The 27003-nt window shown below is 43.2% G+C and overlaps 1 protein-coding gene across 9 annotated transcripts in view; it reads left to right on the top strand.

Annotated features, from left to right (window-relative positions):
* madd (MAP-kinase activating death domain) overlaps window positions 1–27003 on the top strand; it is an 83947-nt gene that overhangs the window by 30701 nt on the left and 26243 nt on the right. For 4 of the 9 annotated variants that reach the window (XM_080765721.1, XM_080765716.1, XM_080765719.1 and 1 more), the window contains exons 8-18: window positions 3343–3399; window positions 4831–5012; window positions 5389–5624; window positions 7264–7420; window positions 9744–9847; window positions 11287–11495; window positions 12262–12521; window positions 13076–13215; window positions 15310–15411; window positions 25525–25636; window positions 26753–26939. In XM_080765721.1, the coding sequence (XP_080621847.1) occupies window positions 3343–3399; window positions 4831–5012; window positions 5389–5624; window positions 7264–7420; window positions 9744–9847; window positions 11287–11495; window positions 12262–12521; window positions 13076–13215; window positions 15310–15411; window positions 25525–25636; window positions 26753–26939 (1746 nt within the window). The remainder of the gene's footprint in view (window positions 1–3342; window positions 3400–4830; window positions 5013–5388; window positions 5625–7263; window positions 7421–9743; window positions 9848–11286; window positions 11496–12261; window positions 12522–13075; window positions 13216–15309; window positions 15412–25524; window positions 25637–26752; window positions 26940–27003) is intronic. The other 5 variants (XM_080765722.1, XM_080765718.1, XM_080765717.1 and 2 more) reach the window with 4 other exon arrangements.

The raw sequence follows: 27003 nt of genomic DNA, 5'->3' as shown, positions 1-27003 counted from the left end.
ACATACTATATACCGTATGAAACAGAATACTCTCTGCTTTCATAAGAAAAATACTAATACTGTAATAATAATAGAAATCACACCCCAGTGAAGTGAGCAGTGCAATGTTGCACTGCTCACTTCACAACATTGCACTGCTCACTTCACAGGGGTGTGATTTTTATTATTACGAGTAAGACGCGCGAACGCGGAAAGCGAACGCAGATCGTAAATTGCAATAACAATTAGAATAAATTACAGACATGATCTGCAGGGTGTCATAGTTAGTGCTTGGACCACGCCAGCTCCATATATGGTCACAAAAGACGCCATCACACTCATGTCACCATGACTCAGCCATAACCATATAAGGAGTCCCCAAAGCAGGACCACGCCATCACACTCATGTCACCATGACTCACAAATCACTCAGCTCCATATATGGGCACAAAAGGGCCAGGTCCACATATACAGTAAGCGGGACAGACAGACACACACACACACACACACACACACACAGACAGACAGACAGACGTGATCTGCTAGGTCTCATAGTAAGTGCTCATTGCATTCGCAATTACAGTATTAGTTTTTTTCTTATGAAAGCAGAGAGTCTTGATGCACATTATCTGATCATAAAACGGACTTGGAAACTTTCTTCTGCCTGCATCGTGGTCAGTCTCTCTCCTAAGTTGTTAGAAAATATAAATCAGCCTCAATCGTAGCCCCATATGTGCCCTCTCCCTACGCTCATTGAACTCATTCTGTGATTCGAGCTACAATCGCAGTAACGGGGGGGGGGGGGGGGGGGCAACTAGGCTTTGAGGAAATGATCTTGCATAATCAACATTATTGTCGATTGTCGTGTGCCGCTCCAAACATGTCCAGACATACCACTAACCTCATCGATCCAGTCTCGCGTAGCTATAAGGTGAGACGCGAGACTGGATCGGATTGTGTCTGGACATGTTTGGAGAGAAAAACAACCAACGAGAAAGGGGAATGGATGGTAGGATGCGGCAGCAGCAGAAGCAGCACGTCAACGTATTTGGAAGAAATGTTGCTGATAGACAGATAATAATCGATCCGATTTTGTCCTGCCGTTCATTTTATCACATTAGGTGCAGGGCAGGCTGCTCGACGGTGAGTTTATAATAGCCTGTTGTAACGAGAAAGGGGGATGGATTGGATGGTTGGATGCGAGCAGCGCAGCAGCAGCAGTACGGCTTGCGATCAGCGACCAACGTATCATGGCGGGCCCTCGATAATGATGTGCAATCTGTCCATGACTAACTCCACATGTGTCTGGCAAACGTTACGTTATGAAATCAAATGCCGATCGTTGCAGGTTTATATACGGGCAGAGAGCAAATCGCGTTGTATCTTGTTCCGAGAATGAGAGTGCAAGCCTTGCAGTTGAAAGCAGTGGGGACTCGGGAGTGGGGGGGGAACTGCCAATGCGATCCAAGAGGAAGAGACCCCCCCCCCCCCCCACCATTCTCCCTCGGGAGAAACCATGTAGAAACAGGAGGGGAGGGGGAATCGAGTGTATTCACACACACAAGAGCATGGACCCATCCATTTTAGATCCCCTGACATCTGCGTTGGTCTATGCCGGACGGCCGTCTCCATTACGTCGTACGTCCTCGCATAGACCAACCAATAGGCGGTGCCAGACGCTTCTCAGACCAACACCTCTTTTCAGCAGGGGGGGGTTTTAACTCTTTTTAGAGCCGATCGGTGTTACATTATGAGTTGTCCGGGCGCAAATATAGTTGAACTATAGTAATCAATAAAAAAACGTTTTTTGGACCATAAAACGTATAAAAACGTTATGCGCATCTTAGGGGTGGCTATAATAAAACGTTTAAAAACGCTTTCAGCATTCTAAGTGTTAATATTATTTGACATTGATAATATAACTTACTATAAGTATTTATTCTAATTTAATCTTTAGTCTTTGTGTGGATGTGTGCACATGCATTGCCTACTCTGATGATGATAAGAGAGAAATAGCAAAAAAACAAGTGTTTTTTCTAACACGTTTTAGTGGTAGATCTTGGCTTACAATTGGGAATAAAATTGGCTCTTGGGCTTGAAAAGGTTGGTTACCACTGATCTAGACCAATCTATAAAAATAGTTTTACGTATTTGTACAAAGAAACGCCATATATGATGACGCTACTTCTCTTCTCCCTGGTAGCATTAGCCAGCTCTAACTGGAGGGGATCCCGAGGCATTCCCAGTAGGCCAGTGTGGAGTTATAATCCCCCCCACCTGGTCCTCGGTCTGCCCCGTGGACACCTCTCAGCTGGGCGTGCTTAGAAAACCTCCCTGTGGAGTCCACCTGCAGGCATCCGTACTTTAGATACCCAAACCACCGCTTTTGGCTCCTTTCCACGTAAAGGAGCAGCGCCTCTTCACAGAGTCTTCACCCTATCCCCGAGGGAGATGCCAGGCAGCCACCCTCCTGAGAAAACCATTTCGGCCGCTTGTATCTGTGATCTTGTTATTTTGGTCATGACCCACATTTAATGACCACGGCGGATTTAACCCAGAACTAGTGTCTGGTTGCATCACTCTGCAATCTCTCCAAATTGTCTAGTTAACCTATTTTGTTTTCTCAAGAGAGCTGCTTGTTTGTGTTTTATCATCCCTACTCCATCCTAACCACTGGTTTGTCCCGGTTGGTCATCATGGATGTCCTTTTAGTCCCTCCCTTTTATTTAGTTATTTATGTTGTCGTTTGTGTGTGTGTTTCCTTGAATCACTGTTTCATGCATCAAACATCTCCGTTCTGTGTCCTCAACATCCTCCTGTCTGTTCATCTTGTCTTTTCTACCTGATCGCTGTCTTGCTAAATTGTCCCATCTTCAGTTTTCAAAACGAACGCACAATTTATCTTTTTTTAATCTCCTTTCTTCAGCATGTTCTTGGGGTGAGACAGCAAGATGTTTCTTTCTGCCTACTTCTTCAAATCTAATTACTAATCCAATTACATGACTAAAGCATATTCTTTTGCATTGTTTTATGAGGAAATTTGGTTAATTTCGATTATTATTCGCTAATTAGTTGACTTAAATGAAAAAAGATATTGTTGCTGTCGGGCAGAAACCTTGTATGACAAACTGGAAAAGAAATGACATGACATTGTCATAGTCAAGTATAAAATAAAGCATTCATTTATGAAAAATACTGAGAGATAATATAAAGTTTCTGCCTGACAGCGACAAGGCTTTTCTGATGTGCTTTAATCTGTTTAGATTGTGATGGGGAAAGGAGAATAAGAAAAGAAGTGAGAGAGATCATGATGTTATGTGTTGATCATCCCAGCCCTTCCATCTGTTTTATCTCCGTTCCTAGTGTCTGTTTAGATTGACCGTGATCACCCAAAAGCAGATGTTCTCCTCTGACAACAAGGTTCTTCATTTCTCTTCCTGCCGAATGTGGAATGCCGCCTGCACGGATATATTTACCAGTCTGACATAATTGTTGCTTGTCGATACTATTAATAATTCTCTTTTCTCAAACTCCATGCATAACCTGGGCAATACTGTACAATCAACCGGTTACTGTATAGATATATACGGCTTAGCTCTGGCTTGAGCATGACTGAATGTGCGTTGCATCTACCTTTATGGCGTCGGTGAAGTTTTCTGGTGATCAGAGCAAAGATATGATGAAGCTAACAACTTTGTCAAAGTTACACCCCCCCCCCCCCCACCCCCCGTTCTGAAGACTAATAATATTCCATCATGCTGAGCTAAACATTAACTGAACATCCGCAGCAGTCTGTTTCAGTGTAACTGCCCGTCTGTCTGTTCCCCCCTTGTTGTCCTGCAAAATGTCAGTCCCACTTCAATGAAATGCCCAACTCGGGCATCAACATGACATGCAACTTATAGTGTAACGTCAGAGATTAACCACTTAAACTCCCGGCATCCGTACAGAAAACAGAAAAAAGAATACTATTAGGGGGCACGGTGGCGCAGTTGCTAGCGCTGTTTGCCTAGGTGGGGTTGATGAAAGGGCCTTTCTGTTTGGAGTTTGCATGTTCTCCCCGTGTCCCATATAGCGTAGGTAGGTACCCTCACAAAAAACATGCAGTAATCTTGGTCTCTATACTGCCTCCCCCTGGTCAGCTGGGGCACCTGATGGAGGGGAAAGGAACTGGTTAGAATAACGTGTTCCTTCCACGCGTTACGACCTACCGGGGAAACTCCCCCCCTGTCAGGTGATAAGAAGTGACCTGCTCACTCCTCATGATCTCAGTATGGGGCTCTCCCCAGGTTGGCAGAGGGAGAGTAGCGGCCAAGATTACAGCTTAGGTATTGGCACCGGGTGAAAAAAAAGGGTTACAAAAATGATGGGATAAAAGGTAGGTAAAAGTAAGTAAAAAGTATCGAGCCCTGAGGTACACCGGGTTTAAGTGATTAAAGAGGCATTTAGCTTTTAGTTTTTTTATTTAACTGGTATCTTAACATTTTTAGATCTGGACCACAAACGAAGGGTGGGTGTAATAATTAATTGGAATTGTTCCGTTCGTTTCGCATCCGAAGGGAGGGGCAAGCTGATACAGTACTTCAAATTATGACATTTCTTTGCATCAACCCTGCGTTTGTGGTGCAAATGACTTAAAATAGGATCTAAGTAAAAAACAAAAAAACAAAATCAAAGAAAGAAATTGCCTCACATTTTAATTCATAGTGTAATGGGGTGTTCGTGCGACAGAAACCCTGAATACAACAACCCCAGTTGCACAGCTGTTGATGCCAGCAGTTCGGAATGGTTGAAGTGTTGTTAAACTACTAAGCGTTGTGTTGATATGATGTGTTGTACTGTTACCTGTAGGCCTTGGCCAGCATGAGCCTGAACACGCAGCCCATCCTGAACCTGGAGAAGCTCCAACAGGAGGGACACCCAGAGATCCCACTGCTTCCACCTGGACGGGACAACAAAGGTTCTCCATCCTCCACCGAGTTCAACCCTCTCATCTATGGAAACGACGTGGACTCTGTGGACGTGGCCACCAGGCAAGTACCTCACTTCCACTCACCTATAGGTGTTCACCTATGTATGTGTTCATGAGCACGTATAATGAGTACCAGTAGGGGCGCTGTTGTGCCAGAACAGAGAGAGGGATAGTGCTGCACTGTTGCCTGCTAATGAGAGAGAGAGGGGGGGTGAGGGGGGGGGGGAGTTGCACCACTCAGTTCACACGGGTGTGATTTTTACTTTTAGTCTAGTTTTAGTTGACTAAATGTTATGTTGGCCTTGGTGATGTAATGGCTGATTAATACTTGTGTTTTCTACTTCTAAAGTTGCAGTTTGCAGCTTTAAGTTACAATCTTTCACTTTATCTAAAGGAAATGACAGAGCATGTAAGTGAGCTTGTCCTTTGTCTCCCAGGGTGGCCATGGTACGGTTCTTCAACTCCCCGAACGTCCTCCAGGGGTTCCAGATGCACACTCGCACCCTGCGCCTCTTCCCTAGGCCCGTGGTGGCCTTCCAGGCAACGTCCTTCCTCGCATCTCGGCCCCGCCGCTCGTCCTTCGCCGAGAAACTCTCTCACACCCAGGCGGTGGAGTTTTATGGGGAGTGGGCTCTCAATCCCTCCAATCTGGCCTTTCAGAGGATACATAACAGTAAGAATCCATCAGTTTGACAGTGACTAATATATCAGCCTTTAGTTGACTTGTTTTGACAACAGCAGGTATATAAGCAATATGTGATGTCCCTAGTTTTAACCACTTTGTATCCCTATTTTGAGCATGTCGTTATAGGCGAACATCTTCAAAAGCAAAAATAACAGACAGACAAGCTCTTAACTCTTTGTGAGTTTATAGATTACATGAGTGGTCCGGGACTCTCCAAAATCATCACGTCAGTTTGAAAGTAGTTAAAAATAGGGACACGAGTCACATGACCACAATGGAAATGACTAATTCACTGCGTTTTTAATCCTCTATTTTTATCCTGTGTATCCATGTGTGTTGTATGTTGCAGAGGTACTGATCTTCTTTTATCTAAAAAAATCATTCATCACTCATTAATTCATTAATTCGTTCAGCTACATTGGCTTCATAATCGCCAATACAGAAAAAATGTCAAAATAATGTCTACTGATACATTGGTTAACACCCCGAGCGGCAATGATGATTTAATGGATTAAATAACCCCAGGCGTTCGGGGTGTTAAAAGAAGGAATGCCAGCACTAGGGATGTGAATTATCGATGAATACGTTAATAGTTAACTGATATGTTTTGATAAGCTTACCGATCGATTAACCGGTTAGTTGATAAGTGGCGTTTATAAATTTTTTATCTGATTATCTTAATTTCTCTCAATGTCCAACATAAAAATCTACATTTTGCTAATATGCAGAAAAAATACAAAAGTCATATTATATTCCTCAATCACATTTATTTTACCATTTGTCATACAGTGCCAGGCAATGGCAATATGGCATGTTTGTATGAGGAATAAAATTCAATGAATTTGCTTTGTCACATCACAAGCAAAACTATTAGCAGCAACCAGCAGCATTTATCCCTCTTTTCTTTTATTTTCTTTTATAAAGTATATTTATTGGGGTTTTAGTGACAGTGAAATGAGAAGGCCTAGCCTATGACAGTCAAGTCAACATACAGTATATGAATATGTGAAAAATGTTAACTAAAGTAACTAACAGTAATATTAGTAGGCCAAGGCCTAGCCTATGACAGTCAACTTGAAATATGGGAAAAGTAGTGTAGTGTAATGTAAGCTCACTGGCTCCTCAGTGTAGGCTGACTTAAACAACTTCAGTTGAAAATGGAAATCCCTGAAAAATGCTGAAAGGCAACAAAACAAATAGTAGTAAGTACCCTAGAACTCAACCCGTGGGTCGTGACCCCTCGGGGGGTCGCCAAATTATTTTGGGGGTCCCCAAATAAATTTCAAACCCGGTAACTGTTATTTAGTGTTATTAATTTGTTAAGTTTAATCGACCAATTTCTTAACGACTGTTCATCAAAAATCGATTAATCATTAACATCCCTAGCTAGCACTCATTGAATGTGTATTTACCTCTGGCTCGTCAGAGGTAAATAAACATGTGAAAAAGGACATTCAATGAGTGCTGGCATTCCTCCTTTTAATTGAGTATCTTTGAGCCTTTCACCTACAAGAATTCACCCTTCTAAAGTGGAGTGTTGCGGGTTTTCTGCTTCAGCGGTCTTTGTTTCTCTCAGTTCTACTGATACATTGGCTCTAATGTTGGCGTTCTCTCTAACCCTTATCAGACGTGTACGACCCGTCGCTGATCGGGGACAAGCCCAAGTGGTACGCCCACCAGCTGCAGCCCGTCTTCTACAGAGTGTACGACGGTAGCTCCCAGCTGGCCGAGGCTCTGAGTGGACCACTGGAGGACGAGGCTAACGACTCTGATCCCACCGACAGGTATGAAGACGAGGAGGACCCCCTGTTTGTGCATTAGCAAGATCCTAAATTCATACCAAGATACGCCATCCCAAGCCTCACCGCAAGGCGCAAGCATGACATGTGTACTCCACATTTCAGACCTGAGGCCAATTCTAAATCAGTAGTTTGTGCTGAGGACCGCCAAATTGATTTGTTTGGCCACCGACCCTAACCTGACGCTGCCAGATCCAAAAAGCTTGCTACACAAATTTGTTTCACAGCTTATTTGGATCTGGGATCTCGGGAGCCAATTCGATGACGGGTCTGTTCCTTTTTTTCAAGATACTTGGTAGATGATTGGATGGGGCCGTCTGTCTATCACCGTGTGGGCGTGCAAACACAACCAATCATATTGACGTGTCTGTATAGCTTCACATCCGGTTTCGCACATATCCCGCCCTTAGCTCACGCTGATTGGTTCGGTACGAAGCAGATATTGGACTCAGCTCAACTCCGTCAGAGATCCCAGATGAGTGTTGTGTTGGGGAATATGTTTCCCCAATACCGCCCTCATCTGGCAGCGGCAGGTTACACCGACCCCCCATCTGAACATGTTTTGTGCCAGGGACCCCCCCAGAAGAGAATATTTGTCTAAAGAAAAATAATACTAATTATTCAAAATATTTCAAGCACTCGCCATTTCAAAAGCTTGCAGCCTGTAATCAGTTTTTTTTAACGTTTTGATTGATGCCTTCCTTATTCAACTCGAACCAACACATCAGCGCAGTAACTTCATAACAGCTTCTGGCTGACTCACGCTATTGTATGTCCCCCTAACAACATTGGCAGAGGTAGGAAATAACTTTATTAAAGGACCCACTGTATAACATCAACTTTTTCAATTTCTTTTGTGTTTTTGGGGCTCCCATGTGTGTTTTCTATCCCCACAAATAACCAATTTTGAACAGTCTTTCATATCATATGGGTGCTTTAATGGAAATTGCTCTCAGGAAAAGCTCAACTGATTTTGTCCTCATCGTGATGTCATCAATGTAACCCTACTTTGTATAATTCCTCCTTCTTCAGTCTTCAGTTCCACATTTGCATTTCCACTTTGTTTACAATGTCCACCATTGTTGATTTTCCAAGTTGGCATGGAATGGAAACAAGCCTGGTTTTATCTAGCATCAGTATTATAATGACTGAAATATTAAATAATCTGCATATCAGCACCCCCACCACCTCAGGACATTGAAAGCAGTTTTAGCTGCAGTACCACAAAGTCCAGAAAGAAATGACAAGGAGTGGTGATTGAAGCTCAAACCATTAGAAATAACTCTGAGAGACATGATGATATTAAATATTAAAAGCAGTTTTAAAATGCATGTTATTTGCACTTTAAGCAAGGAGACCTGGTAGTATAAGAAATACCAAGACCAAGAGAGTTTTTCAATTTTTTTACTGTACCTTTACAGGTACTGTACCTTTACTATGGTACCCTATTAGTCTACAGTCTACACACATAATAGTCTATACATGTTAAAATGTTACTATATTTTTTATTTAATTATTTTCTTTATAAAGAACCAGATTTTGTCTTCAATATTTTCTTTCCACAAATGAGTCTTGAGAAATGGGAGTCTTTCAGCACAGTCTGGTAAAATGACACGGATACTTTTCTAGTTTGAATGGTTATTTGATTGGTACAGGCTACGTCGCAGCGCAATGGCAGACACTCCATGTCAGTCAGGACAGTTTTTTGTGCGATATCGCCGTCGGAACGCTCACTCCTTGTCTGTGCAGTCTGTGCAGATGAGGTGTAAGGGTTAATTTTGTTTTATACTTTCAACCATTTACTATTAGCTGGGGGAACCCCTCAAGGACCACCGGGGGTCCCCATGGTGACCCCATGTTGACAACCACTGTCTTAAAGGTCAGCAAAATGTTACAGAGCCCACATGAATAATTGAGTGGATTTTGACTAAACATCACCAAGCCATTAAGAAGACATTTACATCGGAATTTCTTACGTAATTCACTCTTTTCAAATCAATCCACACGTTAAACATGAATTAAAATGAAGCACGTTTCATGTTTGTGCAAAGTTGATTTTCATACAGTACTGAAAATGTATGGAAAACAATGGCTAATTCCACAGTGGCCAAACAAACCATGCAATGCTTTAGAAACTCATTCGCAGAAATGTCAAGAGTCGTTATCAATAAGCTAGTCAGAACACTAGTGAGTATGGACCAGTTCAAAGGAGCACAGTTGATTCTCATGAAGCCATCTTCCAGATCTCAAATCTCACAGTGGCGGATGTCTAATTTCTCGTTTATTTTCTGTGTTTCGTGGGTGACAGTGGCAGTGACAGTGAGGCGTATGACGACTCCAGTTCCTCCTATTCGTCACTCGGGGACCTCGTGAGTGAGATGATCCAAGGAGACATCCAGGGAGACACTCCAAGTAAGGAACTCCTCTGTGCGACTGACCCATACCCAAAGAACGGCATCCATGGATTAAAGCAGTGGTTTTTCATATCAAGATCCACTATTTATTCGGCATTTGAGCCACGGATTTGGTGAGATTTAGCCTCTCAGACCCAAAACGAAAGAATATTTTGCTATCGTTGGATATGATTTTGTCCACAATTTCATGCTGTGTTGATGTGGTACCATAGGAGAGATGATAGGCAAACGTTTATCAATATAGCAATTCTTCTACATTCTCTAATTGTGTAGACTTCTTGTGTAAATTAAGTAGTAGCCGTAGTAGCAGTAGTTAAACAATAATTTAACTCTTTTGAGAGCTTAACATGAAACCAAATGGACCCTTATGTGTCCATTTGGTTTCATTTTACACATCTTACAGGTTACCAACTCCACCATTTAGCTGGGGACCCTGGAACCCCCTCAAGGACCACTGGTTGAAACCCAGTCCCATGAACCAATGTTAGAATAATAGCGCACATCCTCCGGTCTTGGTGCTGAGCCAAACTGTTAAACTAACATATATCATGAACAAAAGCAAGGGCTCGCAACTCACTTTGGTAAAACAATCGGGTAAATGTATTCACAATAACATTAGGCAGGACATACAACGTTTCGACACGTATTGGTCTTTCTCAAGTACTGTATAAGATGTAAATACTTGAGAAAGACCAATACGGGTCGCCTGCTGTGATTGTGAATACATTTACCTGGAGCATTACAAAGAGTTGTGAGCCCTTGTTACAGCTCTGTCACCACGACAGTTTTGATTCTATAATGTCAAGCATGTTCTCTTGGTTAACTCTTTCTTCATAGGACAATTTATACCTAGTTGCACGCTGTGGTTGAGCAACCAAATGATCTACCAACTCATTGCAGATGGCACACTTGTAGATTGGCTATTTTCGGTGCATGACACAGTGGTATTTAAGATTAGAGTTTTAGAGCAAAGGTTACATCCTCAGTCTTTATAGCAAAAGGCTGGTGACGGGTGCGTAGGGCAATAGCTCAGCATAATGAAAAGGGTATCTTTGAAAGACATAAGAGGTCTAGCTTAGACCTTCATCAGGACAGAAAATCTTGTCTGTTGTCTGTCCTGATGAAGGTTCAAGCGACCGAAACGTCAACCTAATAAAGAGCAACATATTTTTGTCTCTTCTTTGTCTTTCAAAGATACCCTTTTCATTACATCCTCAGTCTGCAACTTTTCCATGTGGTTTAGAATGATAATAATAAAGCATCAAACTTTTACATGTGTTACAAAAAGTAAAATATGGATATAAGGATATGATGTTTCTCCCTGCCAGGTGCCAGCAATGATATACATAATTAAAAAAACAAGCTGTTTATAATGTGGTGATTTAGTCGAACGACGCGTGTTCTCGTCACTGTTGAAACAAGTTAACGTGTGTCTAGGCTTGGACCAGGACCCCCCTACCCACGCTGCACTGGGGGACGCCAGCGAGGTGGAGTTCCAGGACATCCAGGAGTTCAGGGACGGTCATGCCCCGGACGGACCAGCATCGGGAGTGGAGGGAGCCGCCGAGCCGCCGGACGCACAGCCTCTCCGCTCCAGCACAACGGCCAGCTCCAGTCCCAGCACCGTCATCCAGGGAGTCAACCACGTATGTCACCTACATGATATCCACCGTCATGAGCTTGTACTAAAATGATGTAACCCGTGTAGACCTGAGGCTGATTCTAAAACACCTTCTAAATCCTGACCTAAATTCTCTGAAAGAAACAATATTTGTTGTGAACATTTGAACATCTCTAGTGACCTGTGCTGGACAGTAGAGCACATTTACTGGAGTACTGCACTTAAGGAGCACCCATTTCCAACCTTCATATACTTAAAGAGGAGTGATGTGGACAGTTCAGAAACCCACCTACCACTGACACCATTTGTTTACACTTCTAACAACCTACTTGTCTAGTAACCTTTACACAACCAACATCCCCACTCTCCTCAATTAATAATGAAAGAACCTACATAATTAAAGAAGAAGTAACTGAAGAAATCCTTCCAGCCTTCCCTAGTGGGAGGAAAGAGGAAGAGAAAACTTTAATATATATATTCTTTTTAATTGCCTAAGCTGTAATCCTGGGCGCTACCCTCCCTCTGCCAACCTGGGGAGAGCCCCGAACTGAGTTCATGCTTCCTTCAATGCATGAAGTGTAAGCAGGCCGCTTCTTATCACCTGACAGGGGGAGTTTCCCCGGTAGGACGTAGCACGTGGAAGGAACACGTTATTCCAATGTTATTCCAGTTCCTTTCCCTCCGTCCCCCAGGGGGAGGCAGTATAGAGCGCCAACAGCGTCCCCGGCGGGAATCGAACAAAATACTAAAATACGATGCAATATGGAATGTTGTTTGTTTTTGAGGAGCAGGCAGTGGAGCCAGGTGAAATGGAGGCTTCACCCAGTGCCGCCTTAAAGAACCCCGTCGCCCAGCCGTTCTGCCCCAGACCCGCTGCCGCCCCCACCATGCTGGAGCCGCCAGTTCCAGCGGCGCAGGGAAGCAAGAAGCCGGAGTACGACAACCCTTACTTTGAGCCCCAGTACGGGTTCCCCTCCGAGGACGACCCAGACGCCGAGGAGCAAGTGGAGTCCTACACCCCTCGCTTCAACCAGAGCCTCAACGGCAACAAGTGGGTTGTTAAAGTTACTAAGTACATTTACTCAAGTACTGTACTTAAGTAACATTTAGGCCTGAAAAGAAAGAATATATATTCAAAGATTTGTGCCACATTTTCACGATTTTTCAAAAATAGCAGAGTGGCATGCTACGAGCTTGTAGATCTGCTATTTTTCAATAGCTAAAGTATAACATAATGCTTAGTTAAAACACCAAAGGGGGTTCCCGCCCAGAATGGGTTAAGTAACATTTTGACATATAATTACTTTACTGGAGTATTTCCAATTTTCAATACTTTTACTTCTCTCAAAGGCAAATATTATACTTTTACTCTTTAAATAACAAACTAAATAGACTTTGTACGATTGGATTATTATTACAAAACATATATATTAACCGTTTACTGTAACTCTGTAAATCATACATAATTCCATTCCACATACTGTAGCAGTACTACATTGCAGTATTGATACTTTTAGTTTTGTAAAACAAATGTAGTAGGCCTACTTTCATATGTGTGAGTGGTAGAGGCATGACTGAGGTTTGTTTGTGCATGGGACGTTCCAGGACCCAGAGGCCTCTACGCCCCAGCAGCCTGAGGCTTCCTGGGGAGTCGGACGGAGAGGGCGACTCCCACAACAGCTCCCCCAACTCCACCATCTCCAACAACAGCGGGGATGGCTTCGGAGGCCTGATGAACTTTGCCAGTGAGTACAATGAAATGCATTACGTTGTTGCGATACTTCAAAGAGGGAAACGTTTGATTTAATCAAAAACCCAATCAATACAATTGTAGTTGCATAACAGATTGCCACGTTGTTTTTAAAAGATATAACCCAATAGAAAAACACTACTAATCTACCTACTGTAGTACCTATTCTCACAAACTCATGACATGATTCTTTAGGTGAGAGCCTTTTCTGTGATTTTTGTCTCCTGCAAAATAGGCCACAACTTTTAATGTATTTAATTATACCAGTGGTTCTCAAACGTTTTTACCCCCATAACTCTGACAGTGAGTGTACACATCGAACCATGGATTCGGTTCCATACACACACCTGTGGTCTGGTTCAATATTTGTTACAGACCCTTAAGGATCCATTTGGAACCCCCCTAAAGGAACCCTGAAGGTCCGTGGACCTCACTTTTGAGAACCACTGATGTAAACTCATCCAAACCTGCAACGTTATTGAAGAGTTTGTGCTGAATCATTCAGTGACGGTGGCTCCTGAACCTGTCTGGCCTAACAGAGCCTTAACACATTTAGGCCTGAGGCCGATTCTACAAAGGCCATCAGACTGCTCAAACTGTTTTGTGCCAAGGACCCCCAAATTCTATGTATATAGCAGTGTGGACCGCATCCCCATCTGATAATGTTTTGTGCCAGGGACATCCACAGAAGAGACGATTTGTGTTAAAAAACAAACCAACACTTTCAAGATTTTTCTAAAATGTTCAAAAGTAGTAGATGCACAAGCTCACAGTACGACACGGATGTGACGCGCTGTGAGCTTTTATATCTATTATTTTTGAATAGCCAATGCAAAAATGTAAAATGACACGGATGCTTTCCTGCTTTCAATAGGTTAGGCTGTAAGCTCATAATGTGTCACAGACGCATTGCAATTGACTATTTTCGGTGTGTGATCGTCGCGTGACTGAGCATACATTTAGTTTCATGCTGATCATAACCAGACCAAACCTAACTACACTCAACCAACTCTAATTTAACCGTTTTAACATTAAACACAAATGTAAAGGCCTCCAAAGGAAATACGCTCTCTATTGTGGTTTATCCTATTATGTACGAAATTTGTTTATGCATAATCATGCATCTTGCCAGTGAAGACTTCAATCAATCAATGAATCAATCAAAATGTAGTTTGGCTCTGCAATGCATCGAGCGTGTGATAACTGCCGGTTCAGGAGCCACTTCAACAAGTCATTTTCATTTGCATTGTAGCAGCTTGCATTAACCTTTGAAGTATGTTCATTGTTCTGCATCCCAGAGATTCCCAAACCAGTTGTGTGGAGGGCGGGAGCACTCGTTTGGTTCACACAGTGTGTGTGTGTGTGTGTGTGTGTGTGTGTGTGTGTGTGTGTGTTAGGGCATTCACGTCTAGTCATTTTGACTAGTTGTTGCCTAGTTTACTAGTCGACTAGTTGTTTAACCACCTATTATGTAAAAAGTCGACTAGTAAACTAGTCGAATAGTTGCTTAAAAACCTCTTAAGCCCCAATCATTTAGCAACACAAAATGATTGTGTTGCTATATTAAATGATTTGCCGGCCCCCACTTTGAGAACCAATGGAATAGGCTCTATCATGTGAACCAAAGTGAGCCCTCCCTCTGCTTGTCTCAGGCAGCGTTTGGTGTCGGGTTTTGAGCTCGACTGGCTTGGGAATCGCTCACACGCAGTCATGTGTTTAATTAGCATATTGTCGCTTTCAGGTGGAAACCTAAAAAACTGTTACTTTTCAGGAAATGGGAAAAAAAGAGCCTGTTTTCAACCCACAGACACTTATTTTGGGCATTCTCTCCCTCTCTCTCTCTCTCTCCCCCCCAATAGAAGGTCTACAAGCTCTCAACACATCACATTATGACATATATGTTGTGAGCTTGTAGATCTACTGTTTTCGATGCTTTCACAGCGACACTGTCACAAAATATAATATAGTAATAAACAACAGCAAGGTTTCTGCCAGACAGCGACGATATGTTTTATTTCTGATCACACATTTTGATTCTAATCATCCCTGATTTTTAATCATCTTTATGATTTCTGATAATCAAACACAGGTAATCTGTACAAGAACCATGGCACTAGTTTCAGTTTGTCCAACCTAGCTATTCCCAACAAAGCGGCGAGGGAGAAAGCCACGCCCTTCCCCAGTCTTAAAGGTACTAAGCACGCCCGATCTAACAAGCTTTTGATCTGCCGTTTGTTATTGTTATCATCATTATTGTCTCATATCATTCTGTCATCTGCTGCTTGTAGGCTGTATTTATTAATCCACTAAATTATTATTTTCATTAGAAAGTTATAACCACACAAATTAACCCTGTAGCGTCCTGTTTCTGGGGTAAACTTTCGGTAATAAAATATCTTATCTGCGTGTTGTAAGCTTGTAGATCGGCTATTTTTGGCGAAGATATTTAGCGTAGAGTGGAAACGAGAGTACCGCCCTAAATTATAACATAATGTTTAAAACACCAAAAGGGGTTCCCGCCAAAAATGGGTTAAGCAGGGACGGGTCGGGGAAGCCGATCAAACCAATTATTATACATCTCATTAAGTTTCCTTTTTTAATTATCAAGTATTTTAGGATGTAGCTCTTATCTCCCACACTTATAGTTCTAATGATTTAGTTTTTTTAAAATAATCCTCACAATATGAATAATGCAGTTCACTGTCAGGTATTGAAAGTAGTCAGCTATTGTTTGAGTTGTATAGTTATTAATGTGAGGTTTTAATATAAACAGAGTTTCGGAATTTATAATATAACCTTTCATGCCATGCTTGAGACCACTAAATTGAACGCTAATGTGTTTTCAGTTTGCATTTTTTTTTACTATTTTGGTATATTTATTGGATGTTTTTCTTTCCATTTATTTTTATTTTTTTTCTTCTTAAAGAATATTTAGATTTTGATGTAGAGGAGGAAATGGAGCAAGCAGGTTTGTAGAAGTGTTTTTATTAGTATTTTCTTGTCTTTTCTTTTAAGCCTGACTTCCTCCCCTCTGGACTGAAGTATTTTCTCTATTAAGCCTGACTTCCTCCCCTCTGGACTGAAGTGTTTTTTCTATTAAGCCTGACTTCCTCCCCTCTGGGCTGGCAAACCAGATAATTATGGCACTATTATAAAGGAGGATATTGAGGATGTATGAAAGTTGTTTTTCTCTCTCAAGTTCTGAGTCTCCTCCAACAGACTTCACTGTGTCCTTTAGAGCCCGACCCATGACATCGTTTCAGTTCTGATGCTAAGTCAGATTGCCTGGATGAGCGGTTCTCAACGTTTTTCATCATGGAAAGGTTTTTGCCCGGCGGTATCCTCAAATGAGAAGATTTGTGTTAAAGAATGATCAATTATCAACATTTTCGATATTGTAAAAATTGGCTTTGCAGTGTGAGTATTATCAGTTTGAAAAAGTTAGAAAAACTTATATTTGAGAACATTTAACTTATAAGCAAATGCATAAGCATAAATAATAATAGACATTTGCACATGAACTGAACATAATTTCATTTATACTTTGCCATACTTTGTATGTTAAAACATTCAGTTATTTAGCTGTAATGTGAAGTCTGTTGGGGGTATGTTTTTCCTCAGCTAACATGTTTACATGTGATAGTTGTTGGGTTCATCTTCAGAGAGAAAAAAGTCTCAGCAGATCATGGCATCGTTAAACTCAATAGCTCACATGGAATAGCTGCCATAGAGACATTTCTGTTCCGTTGACTTGGATGTGTTGTTTTGTCTCTGTTGTTCAGAAGACCCAGACAGCCCGGGTATGTTACATCTGGTGTGGATAGTTTGTTTTGCTCTACTGTAGATCTATCTTATCTCCTAATCCGTAGCCTACTGTAGGGCTAAGATAGATAGATATATACCTGTATGGGTAATGGTTACCTTGCCATTACCAGTGTGCCCTTGCCATTAGCCCTGTGCCCTTGCCATTTCCCCTGTAGCCTTGCCATTACCTCTGTAGTCTTGTCATTACTTACAGTACAGTATATCCTTGCCATTGCCTCTGTAGCCTTGCCACTACAGCTGTACCCTTGCCATTTCCTCTGTGCCTTTGACATTCCTGTATGTGTGACTGCTGGAGTCTTTGATGAGCTGTGATGCATACATTTTTGTTTGCTGTGGTAATGACGTAACCGTAGACCTATATGTGCATTGGGTGCTGTGGTAATGACCTAGCAACATAGGCGTAACGCTCAACTTATACTCTCGTCGTACGAGAGGCCTTTTGCCTAAAATGGCCAATTTACAAGCTCACAACGTGTCACGATGCAACACGCTGTGAGCTTGTAGATTGCCTATTTTCTGTAAGCGACAATGTCATACGACAAAGTATAAACCTGGTTTCCGTTTCCGAGTGCCCAGATTGAAATGCATTTTTTTTAAATCAGACGTGAATCACATTTCAAGCCACCTAGGAATGTTATTCAAATCTGATTCCCAAATTCCAGTTTCCATGTTTGTTTGTCAGATTTGATAAAAAAAACAAATACAAAAAACCCAACAACATTTGGATAGGCCAGAAATCTGCCACTCTGAACAAAGCCTTGGTGATGACCTCATCAATCACTTTATCTGACTTTCGTTGCGTCACTCTCTATATGTCATTTTTTATTGTTTTACCGTGTTCTGTTTGCTGCCATGTTGAGTATGCATGTCTCTTATTTTCTGGGCTGATGTTCAGACTGGTTGTGTCTGGGCCGGTGTCTCCTCTCTCTCTCTCTCTCTCTGTCCCTCTTGTTTTTCGCCGGCACTAATCCTGGGTTTTGTGTGCAGTATTTGGGCTAAATTCTCTAATGGAGATAATTTCTGAGGCCGGCCCGGGGAGTGGAGAAGGTGGGTTCTGCCTTTTTGAACTGCATGCTTCTCCAAGCCAGTCAAAAACCACATCTCCCAGCATCCTTGCTGTGTCCCGCATCACCTCAGTCACCTGATGTGATGATGACACACGTATCATCACGTTTTCCAGTAGAGCACAGAGTCAGTCCTCTCACCATTTCACCAACCACACAGTGACTGTTGCCCTTATGACTAACTGTAATGTCACTGCACTGTTGGCTGTCTACTGTTTACAAATGGGGTTGGGCTCCTACTGTACCTCAGGCGGAGTTGAACCTGAGTTAAGCTGTAGAGTAACATCACCCTCTAGTGTCTGTCTAGCATAATGAATTCATAGCCCACCCATGTGGAAGACTGTTTGACAGGTGCTTGTCATTATTGGTTGAAATTGCATTGAACCTGCTGATGTCATCATCATCATCACGCATTATATTTTAGCTTGACAGGAAAAGGGGTCTGTGGCACTACCTTCCCCTATGCACTTTTGACCACATTTCTCCCCTACTCATCAAAGCTGAATTCCATAACCATGTTATGACGCGTAACCTTTGTGCGGTTCACATACTACTGTAGTTTGGGTATATTACTTTGTGAGGTTCACATACTGTAGTTTGAGTATATTACTTTGTGCGGTTCACATACTACTGTAATTTGTGTATATATTACTTGGAGTAGCGACCTAGTTACAAATTACTGGTATGATGGCCACGGAAAGAATGCAACGTTTAAAACAATGTAGTCATCTCCTTGTCCTTGGAATCTGCTGGACAAAGTTTTGAGATATTTTCAAAAGGTCGACTTGATTTATAAGACTGATCTTTGTTGAACTTTTGGCATTTTGTGTGGATTTTGTGTTGACAACTTTCATTCCAGATGTTGACTTCTGGTCAATAGAGACCATACATTAATTTTAGTTTTGTTTTACTAAATGAGATTAAATCCTAAAGTAAGCTTGTCTTGTCATAGCAACTGAAACCAGCTTGTAAATTCTACTGGTTTCATTCAAATAAGTAATTGAAATGATTGATTTATTATATATATAAATGTTTTGGTGGTTGTCATTTGACAATGACCAAAATACTATTCCACTTTTCCACACAAAAAAAGCTTTCAAAAAGAGGTTCCTTCCACTGCTCTAAGGTCACAAGATCTGTCCCCTCTCTGCCCACAACAGGGGGCTCTGGAGACTTGATATTCCAATGTGGCGAGTTAGTTTCCTGCAGGGGTGGAGACTGCACTAGAAATGCTAGAATCGCATTTCTAGAACCGACACCCAACCCTAACATTAACCTTAACCCCAACCCCAAAGCTAACCCTAAAGCTGGAAACTTTCATGCTGAAAGTGCAGTTCTCTGGCTCTGCAGGAAGCCAGCATTGAATGCGGAGGTACCTTGAGCCTACATGTATCTATTCATACATACCTATCGCATCCCACGGGGGACTTCAGTTTTCAGCTTCACTCAGCTGAGTGGTGCCCACAGAGGAGTGTGGAGTGGGGAGAAGTTAGGGTTTAAGAGTCTTGCTTATTGTAGATGCATTCCTGGCTGGGACCTGTGGAGTCCTAGGCAGGCTCACTAACCATTCGGCTATATGGCCGAATGAACAGGCGTCTGTTTAGCGTTTATTTCCTCCTCAGGCCGGAACTAAAGGATCTGCACTCAAGGAACTCGCGACGTTTACCTAAAAACAGCCAAAATACTCGCGTGCACACTCGTGCACGGGCACGCACGGTCTTTATGTGCATTATGGATCATAATATGCTCAAAATGCGATGTTCGGGCTTGATTAGAGCTTAATTTGACTTAGATGTGACAGAAACAGTTATTCCCCCATCGGATCACCTCTTCTTCTTCTTCTTCTTCTTCTTCTTGTAATTTTCCGGCAGACTGGATGCCTTCCGGCACATTGCTGCCCTCCACAGGTTGGGATTATTATGATCCCCTTTGGTGTTCTTCTCAGTGAGGAATATTTACATTGCCCACCCACATTATCCCTTTACCGTCATTTCTCTTCTGTTACTCAGCCACATTTGGCTGAGTTGGTGCGAACACCTCTCTTAAGGTACTGTCCAGCTCTTCAGCACTGATGTCTTCCACCTTCAAAAACCTCCTAGCTGCGTCAAGCACCATTTTAATCCTTTCGGACTTGCTTTGTATTTCAACGGCACAGTTCACCACCATAGCTATAAAAGCCAGGAAACTCCTTTTGTCCATCCCTCATCTCCACTGGCTCCTTTTGCTCTGCCGTTGTTCCTCCACCTCCAGTCTCTTGACAGCCTCGGCGTATGTCATGCCCTTCTCTTTCCTCCGTATCCTGCTCACTGCCACTTCCTTCACTCTTTTAGGGCACTGCACTGCACCTGTATGATGGCTCCCTTCACAGTTGACACACTTTGGTTGACCCTGATGCTGTTCTTCACATTTTCCCTCACAGTTTATCCCTCCACACTTTCCGCATCTGCTTTTCCCCCTGCACACTGCGGCCACATGCCCATACTCCTGGCAGAGAGCATCGCCGTGGAGCTTCCTCGAACGGCCTCACTCGGTAGCATATGTAGTCCACATATACTCTCTCCGGCAACTCTCCTTCAAAGGACAAACAAATTGAATTGCTGTCCTCCTTTCTCCCCTCTCTGCTCCGTTTCATCCTCCTGGCTTCACACACGCCGTCACTGTGGAGGAATGCCTCACTATCTATTGATAGGGGGACCCCACTAATCACTCCCCTTTTCTTTGGTTTTTCTCCTAACCTGAAACATTTAACACTGGCGCCCTCGTTTTCCGTTATCCCCATCATTTCTTCCATCTGCTCCTTTGTACTGCACTTAATTACTACCAGTCCACTCCTTGTCACCCTTACTTCCCTTATCTTTCCAACTTTTCCTATGATATACTTGCCTACCCTATGTGGATCTCTGAAAATCCCATTTGAGGCTCCCTCAGCTTTCATTCCAGCCACAAAACTCCCCTCTTGACTGTGGCTGCCCTCCCTGTCTGCGCTAGAGGTGTCATTCCTCCTCCTCTTATTTTCCAGCCCTCGTCTCGAGTCTCGCTCCTTTTGGACTTTGCGACCCGGCTCCGGCTCCATAACCTCCTCCTCATCATCTTGTCCTTCACTCTCACCATGGACACTCTCTCTACTGTAGTACGATGGCTCAGTCGGGTTGTACACTTCCTCAATCGGATACTCCGGGATGTACAATGGCTCAGTCGGATTGTACCCTTCCTCACTCGGAAGCGGGACGTACTTTGGCTCAGTTGGGTTGTACCCCTCCTCGCCTGGTACCGTCGCCTTTCGCTGTCGTACCTTACTTTTCCTCCCTTTTCGCGTGCCTCCTGTGTCCTCCGCCATCCCCTGCTCAGTTTTAAAAAAACGCTCTCCGGGCCGTAAGCTAGCCTCACCTTAGCTTAGAGTATTATATCTAAGCGCCTCACCAGGCTTTCCACCCATGGTTCCGCCTACCCACTGAATCGGATCACCTCCCGAGCTGACCTTTCAAATAGCTAGTGAATGTTGTAGTGTTTGAACCGGAACTGATGGTCGGCCATTTTGGTAGTTTTTTCAAAAACGGCTGGCACTGGCACGCTAGCGGCCACTACAGCACTGGCGCTGAACCAGTTAAGAACATAAGCCTCAGACAACAGCACACTGTGCAAAAATCATAGAATTTTGATTGTGGTACTTCCGCAGAGTACTGTGTAACTGGCACAAATTCAAATCTTTGTTTTAGTTTGTTCAGTGTTTGTATACTGTGTCTAAATAACACTTAATCAAGTTCTAATTTAAGAATAATTAAATATAAATATGTTAAAAATAAATGACGGTGCTATGCTTTTGTACTATCTAATTTAACATTTGTGGAGTTGGTCACCTGACCAAAAGCGGTTAACAAAACTGGTCGACATGTTCTGTTGCCCCAACACGGGCAGAAACAAGGCCTTTTAACCAGGCTACTTACACACACTACAACTCGCTTACAATTCGCAAACCTGGCAACACTGTTCCGTGTTCTCATAGGCCCTCCAGGCCCGCCCCCACAGCTACTTTTCAGTCTCACAATCGGCCATCTTGCTTTTTACTTCGATGCGCGAGTGGACATTTAATGCAAATACATTAATTATAGCTCCAGCAAGCAAACACAAACACCTCAACTCCATCTCATTGTGAATAAGAATTCCGAGGGGAAAAATAATTTTTGGAACGCCACTTTCACCCAGTATGAAGCTAAATGTGGAAGCCGTGTGTGTCACACCAACACTGGTGACCCAGAGAATCCTGTGCCGATTCTCAGGCATCTGGCCTGAGGCACTGCCTGCGAGTTGGCTCTGCGTGCGCTTTTTCCAACTCTCACTGATTTATCCAGCTCACACGTCAATCACAGTCAGCAGCTCTCAGCCTGCACACACACGCACGTCTGTCTTGCGCACACGCGCACACACACACACATACACACACACACACACACACACACAGAGACACAGAATAGGCATGCAGGCTAAGGCGAGTGGCAATTTAATGCAAATAAATTATTTATAGGTCCAGCAAGCAAATCATGATGGTCTGTAGGTCACAATCACATTCCGATTTGAGGGGTTGTGTTTTGTATGACATTTTGGCCAGTAGTTTTATATCTATCTCAGCTTTTGCCTGATAGCACACATGCTAACAGTGCTGACCACAACGTTAGCAGCATTTGATGACAGCTTGCCATAGCAACGTACAGTGTGCGCAGACCTAACGTGAGCTTCTGGGACAGAAACTTGCGTTTTCATGACAGCAGCAGCTGCTGCACCCTGTGATAGATACTGTGCTAAAGATGCTAAAGCAACACAAAACAACATCCACACGCAAAACAAACCAGGGACCAGGGTTGCCACATATCGTGGATGTGAGAGTGAAACAAGCAACCAGGTCTATAAAAATGTTAATAGGCCAGTTCAAAGTAGGTAAATCAGAAATGGTCCGGAAATTAGTCTTAAAATAATCAATTATAGTGTTGACTGTCACACTTTGTTGTCTAATGTTGTTTCAGAGCAGTGGAACTCAAACATTTCCATGTCAAGGACTACCAATAGATAAACAAGTCCAAAGTAGCTTATAATGATCAGACTTGGCAACACTGTCTCTAGGTTGAACGTTCGACTTTACAAGCTCACACATATGAAATATGTTTTTTTGAATCTTCAAACTGAGACATATTTGATGATAATACTGTTAGCACAGTCATCATACTCCAAGAGCATACAAATGGAACCAAATGGACCCTGATTTTCCCAGAGAGCAAATGGTATCAAATGGGGGTCTGTGGCCTAATGCATTTCAAACTGGGGCTTCTTGCTATTATATTCTCTGCATATCTTATCAACTTGGGGTGAATATTTCACCACAATACTTTACTGAATATTTCACAAGAATATAACACAAGAGTCAAATGTACGGTCAAATGTAATCACAATATAGGCTACAGATGTACATATTTATGACACAGTAAAATGTCGAAAATTAGTGCTATCCCCCCCCCCCCACACACACACACGACAGGCAAGGCTGTTGTTTGCATCGTTAGCAGGCAGCAGCTACCTTGCCACTGCTCTCTGTGACTGTAGTTGTTTCACCATGTTTGCGTATTTATGAGAAATAAAAAACACTTTCTGTTATTGCAACGACACTGGGATGAGCCCGGCGAAGCCGGGCGAAATTCTAGTACATTATATAGTTGTAGGAAGATGGGGTGGGGTGGCCCTTGAGGATTGTTATTATATGATATGATATAATCCAGAGCCCAAACAAGTGTGAGAAGCACTGATTTGGGGTGAATCAATGGGCCCAACCCCTACAGTTCTGGAACCCTGTTAAACCCAAACAATGTATTTGCTGCAGGGCTGTGCATCGTGCTCATTCAGCCTTATAGAACAGTGGTTCCCAAACTTTTTAATGTCAAGGACCCCCAAATTGGGGGTCCTTGACATTAAAAGATTTAATGACACACGTCTCTGGGACACTTTATATTGTAAAATCAATGTTAATTTAACTCTGAGAGTGTACAAATGGACCCAAACGGGTCCATTTGGTTCCATTTGTACACTCTCAGTCTCAGAGTTACAGACCCATAAGAATAAGGGTCCATTTGGTTCCAAACTATCATTTAGCTGGGGACGCCCTGAAACTCCCTCAAGAACCCCTGGGGGACCCCACTTTGGGAACCACTGTTATTCATGTTGTGTTGTGTGGTTGTTTGTCCACTCATCTGTTTACCGTGCATGATATCATTGGTGGAGTTGCACTATCCCCATAATCTGATCTCACTTATGTTTGCTGCCAAAGTGTGATGGCCAATCTCGGTGCCATTTGGACTTTGGTGTGTGTGTGTGTGTGTGTGTGTGTGTGTGTGTGTGTGTGTGTGTGTGTGTGTGTGTGTGCACCTTAATCATCCATGATCCAACTGCATTCATTATATTATCCTATTTATAGACCTGTAACTGCCCCACCCGCAGTTCAAATGTTCTTAATCAAAATTTTATTTAGTTTCAGATCCTGACTGATACTGTCATGGAGATTTACATTATCAGTGAAATTAGCTGCCATTGCCTAGTCTATTAGGCGAATCATTTGTGCGTGATGAAAACTGACTTCACATTTTAGAGAACGTAATTTATATTTCCTGCGTTATTTCACCTTCCCGCAACCAGTCTGCTGTTAATGAATGTTAATATGTATGACTGAAATCTGCCTTGTATCTACATATAGAATCAATCTGCGCATCTCGGGTGTGTGAGTGTGTGTGTTCTTTTCACATTGTGATGGCGGTTTGATTAAGCCTAATCAAACATCTGGTTGAGATGCCACCTGCTCTTCAGTCTTAGTGCTGTAGCAGTCCTGTAGAGCAGTGGTTCCCAAAGTGGGTGCCATTGCACCCTAGGGTGCCTTGACGCAAGTCCAGGGGTGCCACAGAACACTTTGATAATTATTTGGAATTGATCAACATCACTTCAGTTTAATTACTCTAGACTTTGTAAAACAGACCTGAGTTGCACTGTTCTTTTTCCATCTACGCCAACTTTCTTCACCAAAAATAGCAGATGTATGTGGATTTGCCTGTTTACGTAGTGTAATATTACATACTATTCTAAAAATTAACTGTAATTCAAGGGTGCCTTGGATGAAAATGTTATTTACAGGAGTGCCCCAAGTCTGTGTGTGTGTGTGTGTGTGTGTGTGTGTGTGTGTGTGTGTGTGTGTGTGTGTGTGTGTGTGTGTGTTTGCGTGCATGCATGCGTGTGTGTGCACATGCGTGCGTGTGCACTTACTGTAGTGTTGCTCTGCTATCTAGTTAAACCCAGTGTACAGTCCATGTGTGTTTTGTGTCATCACTGGTGTCTGTTGTGTGTGAAACGTCCAATAAGCTCATTGTTTTGTGGCGTCCCCCCAGGTGCGCGAGGAGCCCCCCGGGCCCTGGTGGACCAGAAGTCTTCAGTCATCAAGCACAGTCCCACAGTGAAAAGGGAGTCGCCCTCTCCCCAGGGCCGCATCAATAACACCAGGTAACGATATGCAGCAATGCACCCTATGAACCACTTTCAATGTGTTTGGTTCGACGGAGCATTGGTCCGGACGACAACCTACCTCAAACCCTCACCCTAACCCTAACCTCCCAGGGCAGCACACCTAAACCTAACCCCAACCCTCTCCCGACCCCCAACGCACCTCGGACCAATGCTCCTTCGAACCAATGCTCCGTCGGACCATAGTATGCCTCCCCTTTCAACCGGGCCGTCACTATTTGGGGCATTTTATTATAAGCAAAAATCGTAACTTTACGACATTTGAGAAATTGCAAGCTATTACAACCACCATTAGATCCGCAATTGTCGCTACTTGCAAACAGGGAATTCATTCTATGAAAATAAATAATTTAAAACATAAAATGAGATGCAAAGTTTCTGCCCGACAGCAGAGATATGCCACCTATAGTTTTTTGGCTGGGGTGATATAAATTATGCTGAAGGGTGATGTATAGGCCTACATTTCTTGGATTCAGAATTCAGGGAAAGGAGGATGTTTGACATGCAGTGGTTCCAGTGTGAGCTGAAGTCAGTGTTGTGTTGCTCTCCAGTGTGAGCTGAAGTCAGTGTTGTGTTGCACTCCAGTGTGAGCTGAAGTCAGTGTTGTGTTGCTCTCCAGTGTGAGCTGAAGTCAGTGTTGTGTTGCTCTCCAGTGTGAGCTGAAGTCAGTGTTGTGTTGCTCTCCAGTGTGAGCTGAAGTCAGTGTTGTGTTGCACTCCAGTGTGAGCTGAAGTCAGTGTTGTGTTGCTCTCCAGTGTGAGCTGAAGTCAGTGTTGTGTTGCTCTCCAGTGTGAGCTGAAGTCAGTGTTGTGTTGCTCTCCAGTGTGAGCTGAAGTCAGTGTTGTGTTGCTCTCCAGTGTGAGCTGAAGTCAGTGTTGTGTTGCTCTCCAGTGTGAGCTGAAGTCAGTGTTGTGTTGCTCTCCAGTGTGAGCTGAAGTCAGTGTTGTGTTGCTCTCCAGTGTGAGCTGAAGTCAGTGTTGTGTTGCTCTCCAGTGTGAGCTGAAGTCAGTGTTGTGTTGCTCTCCAGTGTGAGCTGAAGTCAGTGTTGTGTTGCACTCCAGTGTGAGCTGAAGTCAGTGTTGTGTTGCTCTCCAGTGAGAACCAGCAGTTCCTGAAGGAGGTGGTGCAGAGTGTTCTGGACGGACAGGGAGTGGGATGGCTCAACATGAAGAAAGTGCGCCGCCTGCTGGAGAACGAGCAGCTGCGCGTCTTTGTGCTGAGCAAACTGAACAGAGCCATCCAATCAGAAGAGGACGCCAGGCAAGAGGTCATACGTGACGTGGTGAGCTGATCATAATAGCAACTGTTATGTTAACAATAATTTTTTCTCCCCCAATTTAATCCTG

The sequence above is a fragment of the Protomyctophum bolini genome, assembly GCF_963924005.1.
Source record: "Protomyctophum bolini genome assembly, chromosome: 1".
Taxonomy (NCBI): domain Eukaryota; kingdom Metazoa; phylum Chordata; class Actinopteri; order Myctophiformes; family Myctophidae; genus Protomyctophum; species Protomyctophum bolini.
Note: the sequence above shows the minus strand (reverse complement) of the source record. Positions and strands in the feature narration are given on the sequence as shown.